The sequence below is a fragment of the Eucyclogobius newberryi genome, unplaced genomic scaffold (genome assembly GCF_026437365.1).
Source record: "Eucyclogobius newberryi isolate DKJ021-1_F unplaced genomic scaffold, fEucNew1.0.hap1 SCAF_8, whole genome shotgun sequence".
Lineage (NCBI taxonomy): Eukaryota > Metazoa > Chordata > Actinopteri > Gobiiformes > Gobiidae > Eucyclogobius > Eucyclogobius newberryi.
Window position 1 is genome coordinate 19,111,217 of NW_027316500.1, and position 8,014 is coordinate 19,119,230.

Below are 8,014 nucleotides of genomic sequence, written 5' to 3' on the forward strand. Positions count from 1 at the left end.
TTCTTATTTTGGCTAGGCCATTGACTTATGTACAGACACAGTCACACGTATAATTATTAGAGGAGTTTAACGCAATGCACGAACAAGCAAGTTTGTATTGACCACTGTAGCGTGACTTAACTGAACGTATCATTTTGATGACGTGTTTCCGTCGACAGACGTGGAACCATCGTGCACTTTTCCTCAGAATCTATTCTCATACTTGCGGATGCGTTTGGATTTTTGCAAGGCCATTTTATTGCTCGCGTTTTTACTTTTTATATTGTAATTTTGTTATTTTGATCTGCCACATATTCCCATGCATTCTTTGGCTCACGAGATCCAAGGTTTCTCCAAATCTCGGCTGAAGAAGCAGAGCACCTATGTGACCAGTGAGACAGGGAAGAGGGTGCTGGAGACCAGGACTGAGGACGGTGAGGAGCAGCTGCAGCCTCTAGACCAGGGCTGTGGGATTGTGCTGGACCACAGCCTGGACCTGCAGATTGGAGTAGTTAGACAGTTTCTACTTCTTGGTAAGAATAACATAATTTTAAGAAACTCTTACATTATAACAATGGATATGGAGAATGTACTGCGTTGAAGTCATCATACTGTTCATCAATGGGCCAGAATACATACACACCGTCAGAATATAATTTATGTAGTTTACATTCAAACTGAAGCTGTTCCTGAACCTTTTGGAGAACAAACTAAACTCGCGTGTGACACAGAATGGTTGATTTGACTGAAAATAAGAGGGTTAACTTTGTTTTGATGTTAAACATTATCAGATGGTGGACAAAAGGAATAAATGAAGAAAAAGTGGAGGTTAACCATATGATGTTATGAGAACACTGTGTATAAATAAAAAATGCATTTATTTTTGGTGGTTTCTGTTTCCATACCATGTGGATTGTGCAGTATTCTAGACCAGTGAATCCCAAGCTTTTGAGTAGGTTCCAACCTGAGACGGAGTCTTAGAAGTAACTTTATATTATAACACACTACCTAGTTTGAACCCTGGGGACCCCCTGAAAATCCTTGGGTGACTATTCTGGAAAGTAGATGAGCAAAATAGGAACAGGAATGTTCAGGAACTCCCTCTCTCTTTCTCATTGTACTCTGTGCATTTCAGCGTCTCAGGATGTTGCCCATGATATGGAGACTCTTCGCACACATCAGGTCTGTCAGTGTTTAGCTTCTAAAAAAACAATTAAGTGATTGTAAGTACAAAGGTTTTAGTTAATCTTTACATGTATTTTTAAACTTCAGGAGATGTTAGTGAATTCATTGGATTTTCCTCTTGGCATCTACCAAATAACTATATTTACTTCAAATTCACTTTGGTATAAGACATTGTATTTCTGAATAGACATGGTCAGAAAAAACACAACCCACCTGACTCTACACTGGCCATACACCGTCTTTAAGATAAGATAAGCCTTTATTTGTCCCACAATGGGGAAATTCCATTGTTGCAACACAGAGTAGGTACAGAAGTAAATAATGAAAAACAGATAACAGATTTGTTTGACTCAGGTCAAGGTTTGTCCTCAGTGTTGATTTGGTGTTTGTTTTAGGTGACACATGTTTTGAATGTGGCCTATGGTGTGAGTAATCCATTTCCTAAGCAGCTAGTCTACAAAACGCTGCCCATTCTTGACATCCCAGACACGGACATCACTGCTTATCTGGAGGAATGCAGCAGCTTCATTGATCAGGCCAGAGACCAGGTTGGTGCTGAGGAAAATGTTAACAACTTTGCATCTATGTCTAATATTAACTTATAACCATGATTTATTTTAAAAATGTTTCCTAATCAGAAATATGCTTATTCTTGTTTTCAGCAATCCTGCATAAGTCTGTATCACTCTGCAGAATTCAAAATGCTTGCCCTCTTATGGTATATGTCAGCATACACCTTCACCAGACTTTCTGACTCTAGTGTTCATAAGTCTGATGGAGAATATTTTGGTATCAAGCCTTCCATTGCTATTTCACCTCACTGCGCTGGCACATGCAGGCCCTTTTTGGGTTGCAAAATTTCGACATTTTCCATGGGAATTAATTGGAAGAAATGGACCTGACCGCAAGATCATGGAAACAGGCTGAACTAGGGTGAAGCTGCTGAGATCAAGGCTCAGCAACTGTGAGAAGGATCTAGCTTCAAAACACTTGAAGGATAAATGTATAGGGCCTTTTTAAAAAGCGGGACGACAAAAGTTAAATTGAAGGAAAATGTACATGATCATCCTGGTGATAACTGAAATCTCCTTTCAGAAATGTGCACACAACTACTCTGTTACCCCTCAGCTTTTATCCAAACTCCCTCTTGTTCACAGTCTGTCCCCTGAGCTCTTTTATCCCATGGCTAGGATGCACTGGGTCTCAGCGTTACTGGGACTCTATAGTGTAATTTCTTTGTGATTTGAATGCATTTTTTTCCTGTTGTGTGAAGCACTGCCCTGTGTGCGCTACACATAAACCTGCCTTGCCTTGTATAATTTTTTTCAGAATGGAATAGTGCTGGTTCACTGCAACGCTGGTGTATCACGCTCTGCTTCCATCGTGATTGGCTACTTGATGGCACGGGAGAGACTTTCCTTCAATGAAGCCCACAGCCAGGTCCTGTCTGCTAGGCCTTCAGCTCGGCCCAATGCTGGTTTCTACCACCAACTTCTTAACTATGTGCCTTAAAGCGACGCCTGGGCCAGGACCATAGTCGGAACCAGCTGGATCAGTCTACTGTGTGTTACTTCTTTGTTCTCATTGTACAACTTTGGACTATGATTGATACACCTGTCATCTGAAAAATAGCATTATGTATTTATTTCAAGGGACTTTCTGGTTTAATCTGCCTGGAGCTAATCATTAGCTGAGTCCTTGGCCATTTTAAGTATTCCCGAAACTCTTGAGGAATATAAACAAATGTCCACCCACATCTTTTTGGTTTTGGGATTTGAATGTAGCCTGTTAACTTTCCACTATCCAATTTATTATCAATGTAATTTGGTTTGTTGAAATACACTGAATTAACAATAGTAATGTAGAAATGTACAGTTTGCTGCATGTCCTTCCCTGGCCTTCTCACCATTTCAAGTGACACTGTCCTGTCTAATAAAGCCTACAGGCCCAAAAAATCCTTAAAAAACAAAAACGATCAGATCAGATTGATATCCTTTGTGACTGCAATTGTTTTGAAGACAATTGCACACAGGTTTGTGCTTATTTACACGTAGCAGATATAATTGTTTATCCAGCTTTTGATAAACTGAGCATCTGTGGGGAAGTAGAAGAGACCGGGTCACACTGGGTAAGTTGTCCCACAGCCTTTTTCTCATTAATAAAACATAATCACAAAAGGGAAATGGCAGATTTGTGTGTTTTATGGTCTTCTGTCCTGAATATGAATAAGATATTTACAAAAAATGGTTTCTAGTAAAAAAGTATATGCAATATTTAATTGTAACTTTCCAAGACATTTAATTAATTAGTAATTAATAATTAATGTGGCATTACTATATTTAAATATTTTTTAACAAGTATAACTTTCTTGTATGTTTAAACTGATCAGATTGAAGTAACTATAGCCACAGCATTGTGGTTGTATTCTTGTGCATTTTGGGGTTCAAAGGAGTTAACACCCCTTTATGAAACAAAAGACCCAATTAATTGAATTATTTTCACTCATTATTAAGTGGATTTTTCTAGCGATACTGAGTTAATTTACAACAATGTGAGCACTTAAACACAGTTTACAGGATTAGACTTTGTGGCTCTGACCCAAAACCGAGTCAGACGCTCACATTTCATTGTCCAATCATTACTTCTATGAAAAATATTTGGAAAAACAATTCCCGGTAGTGAATTTTCTGAAGCTAGAAAATACAATAAACATAAATAATCACAATAATTTTAGTTTGAAAATGGTCGATATAGATGCGTGTGACAACCTGTCCCGTACAACACTGTGTTTAGACTCAGTTTTCACAGCTAGAGTTATATTATAACTCCAGCTGCGAAGATGAAAGAAGAAGAAAAAATTAAAATAGCTGAGATTTTTTATTTTACATTTTAAACTTTGGTTGTCTGTGGTTTCTGAGACAGAAAGTTGACAATATGCCTTGGTATCACCTGGAAAAAATGTCCATCCAACCGTAGCCGTTTGAAATGTAGCCTACTTTTAAACTATCAAAGGCGCAATGGACGATTTTTCGGTGATTTGAGAATGCAGGTGGAAGTGCGCATGTGCACTCCCCCGTGCGGACTGATACAACACACAGTGCGTTTGTTTATTAGCGCGACGGATCGCATCGCATCTCTCATCTCCCGTAGGTTTCCGTCTCTTCTGAGCCAGCTCGAACTGTCTTTCTCCGTCTTCATTTTGTCCCGTACACTGAGGGAACTATATTATGATAGATCCATCCGCTTAGACACGCCAAACCGTGCTGCTCGTGGGGACGATCCGCACGAGGCTGCAGGTGAGCGGCAGGTGCGTTTTATGATTGATACGTGACAGAACTAATCGGCAGTCCACGACACGAGGAAATAAGACTAAAATTTTGGTCAAAAAAATCGTCCATTCAACCTTTAAAGCATTCAAAGTTATGATGGATGGATGAATAATTGTGCTGATTATTCAACAGAAGCAACATGAATCATTTCCCTCTCAATATTTTTTGTATATAGATATCTTTTTGCTCATCGTCGGAACACTAACTCAAACTAACCCCAGACATTTCAAACTGTCTAACCTCAAAGAGTAGAAACCTGCCCTCAGATGAAGTGAAGTAAAAGGACTTAAGTACTGATAGGACTATGACTACCTAAAAGCTGGTCTACTTAGACCAGTTTTTACTTTTGTTTGTCATTTTTTTGTTTGTGTTCTTCTTTTTAGACTTATTTATGGCCTTCTTTCACAGAGAACCCCGGGGTTTCGATTTAAACTCGGTAACACATACCGTAGTTCAAAAATGAGAAAACGTGTCTTGTGAAGATGCGCCCTTGTAGTGACTCGGATTGCTGCTTCCATGAGGCCGTCGAGTGTAAAGAAAGAATCCACGCTGACAAAGCTCTGCACTAATAAGAGTTAGTTTATTACAGATTCTAGCAGTGTCAGATTACAGGACAGCAGAACAGCGCCTGGGTGCTCCAGAAGAATCAGAAGGACCTCGTCTCTGAGCGTACCTCGCCTTTTATATGTTTACTTACACAAAGACCTCTAAATTATCACTTGACAGGCATGATCTCATCCATGTACAAACGGTTTAGCCAATAAGAGAACAAGATGTAAAGAATATCCATATTTGGGTAGAACCAGGGGAGAATCAACAGAGACATCGGTACCAGAGGAGAGGGGCTCTCCCCTGTAGCCATCTCCGTAGTTAACCAGATGTGGGCCCCTTACATTCCGTGGAATAGACATTTTGGTAGAAACAAACACATTCCTAAAAGCCAGCCTCAGAAGGAGGCCTAACCTTGCATGGTCCTAGTTTTAATACACTTCACCCTCTCTGACACTCTATTTAGGACGACAATACTACTGTGGCAAGTTGTTTTACCTTTTGCTTTTTAACTCATTACACTGCAAGTTACACGCTCCACGGAAACCAACTAAGTGACACATATGACATTGACATGGAGTAGGCCTCTTGCAAATCAGATGCACTAGGAATTCATAATTATTAACTGTATAATTTAGGAAACGCTGGAATTTCCTCATTGTGGGACAAATAAAGGTTATCTTATTCTATTCTATTATATCATATCTTATGTTGTCCATTTGGTTAAAGTGCAACATTTGTCATCATTTGCAACAAAGGGTGCTGTTAGGGTCTCTCTTGTAGCTTTGGGGCCCTAAGCAGCTGAATTTATGGTGTAGAGTTTATAAAGTTTAGCATTTAGGCTGATAGTGAACCCGTTTCCAATCGTCTAACCCAGGGGTGTCCAAACTATGACCCGGGGGCCAAATGTGGCCCTCAGACCAATTTTTGTTGGCCCTCAGGCTTCCTGCTAAATTGGCCCAAACATCAACAAAAATAGTGTTTTTACTGTAAAATTAAAACAATTCTGCTATTATAATCCAAATAAGACACCTTTTGATGATATTTAGACCTGATATTAATGTTCCAAGCCTTATTAAAGGTGTGGAGGCTCATCAAAACTACATCAAATGCAACATTTCCAATGATTCACTTCATGTCATGTCCTCTGTGGTCCTGTGCTGTACATGTTTCAGAATGTGGCCTTCAGTGAACAGTTTGGACGCCTCTGGTTAACGGTCTTGCCGCAACACTGTTGCGTTCCACTAGATGGCGCCAGTCTTCTTTGAAGCATAGCGCGGGAGGAGAGGGCGCGCGTCGTCAACATGCTTAAAAATGAGGGTGGGATGGAGGCTGGAGGTGGAGAGGGTGGTGCCGTTGGAGAGTGTCACAGCAATGGTAATAAAGTGACGAACACAGGAGAAACGAAGGATTCTCCCAGGCAGACGAGTATCGGGCAACACATGCTCTCCATGCCAAAGGAGCAGGCGTGCGTGGATGGACTCGTTTTGGATAGATCACGGCTGCAGGACTTGGAGGCTGCAGACAGCGCTCAGCAGAGACAACTCTTGGAGAGTTTTCTCGTGGAGAGTTGCAGACCTGTGACTCTGTCGCACCTTTAATGTTTTTTGTCTTTCTCAATAGAAGTAGAGAACTTTCTGTGCTTCGCACCGCAACATGGCGTGTTACTACGTTGTGATCAGCTCCACACACCTGCGGGACGGACAGCTCAGGAGCATCAAGGGAGTGTTCCGAGGGCCCATAGGGGCCAGCGGGGCGAGAGGCACGGTAAGCTGTGGGCATCTCTCTGTCACATACACGTCTAACCTATTGGTCACGTCGTCCTATAAATTAAGCTGTAATGCATTGTTTATTACGTCTGAGGAACTTCCTTTGCCATTGTCACGTTCCTTAATTAATCACTGTCATTTATAGTATATTGTATAGTTTATAATATACTAATTTAAAGTGGTATTTGGTTTCCCACTTGTGATGTGTTGAAGAAGACTGATGTCAGGTTCCCCTAAATGTAAGTGTTTTGTTTTGTTATTTTGCATTTTGATAAATTATTTCAAAACAAAGGAAGCTGGCCTTTGCTGAACTGAAGTTTATATAAGGGTAATGGCTCCTTATTATTATAAATATAATTTAAATGGAACATTGCATGTTCACATCGGTCTATGTTACAGACCATTTGTCTTATTGAAATGATTAAGTATGAATATATAAAACACGTTATATTAATCTGACATATTTAATATACTATTTGACATTGTATTATTTTAATATTTATATTTATTTTGCTGTGAGTTTGGTGTAACCAGTGCAGAGCAGTTAGTGACAGAGTGAGTTGAGCTAAAGATTATTCTGCTGGGATGTGTAGTGAGCATGTCCCATGCAGGGAAGAAGGGTCCTGCATTTGACCCATCCTTCTATGTTGCTGGGGCAACCTAAGAGGAACAGGTGGGAACTGCATTGCAGTGTCCGCGGACCCATCTCTTGCGTTAGAGCAATGTTCATAGGCAGGAATCATATTTAGGATTTGCCAATTGTGTATGTTTTACTTTGATGGGGGAAACCAGAATACCAGAGCAAACCCACCAGACACTGGGAGTTCAACAAACAGAAAAACACAGAGACCCCCGTCTTGCCTAGTAACTAATGACAACGTACTGAAAACCTCCTTATATAAAGCTTGCATGTTTATTTGATCGGCTTTTATAATATACGCTAACTTTAACCCTCAGATCTTGCTGTAGTATCCTGTAACTGTTTTAAGAGTCAAAAGTAAATCATGGTGTGGCCCCATTCAGCTTTGACGCCCCGTACTGAGGACTGCTGCTGATTTTGTATTTAATTTATTTTACTAGAATTTTTTCATTTTACTAGGATTTTTTCTTATCATTTTAGCAAAGTTTCAAAGGTCACCATCTGGTCATCTTTTTAGGGATAGGGCCAGATTTTTAGGGATCGACAGTCGGCCGAAAACCTTT

General features: G+C 40.2%; 1 protein-coding gene across 1 annotated transcript; it reads left to right on the forward strand.

Moving 5' to 3' along the window:
* The first annotated feature begins 181 nt into the window (after positions 1 to 181).
* LOC140351137 (dual specificity protein phosphatase 19-like) lies at positions 182 to 2,967 on the forward strand. The gene is made up of 4 exons (XM_072436840.1): positions 182 to 512; positions 1,115 to 1,161; positions 1,560 to 1,712; positions 2,494 to 2,967. Exons 1-4 carry the CDS (start codon positions 299 to 301, stop codon positions 2,674 to 2,676), a joined length of 597 nt encoding a protein of 198 aa, XP_072292941.1. The 5' UTR covers positions 182 to 298; the 3' UTR covers positions 2,677 to 2,967.
* Positions 2,968 to 8,014: the final 5,047 nt, after the last annotated feature.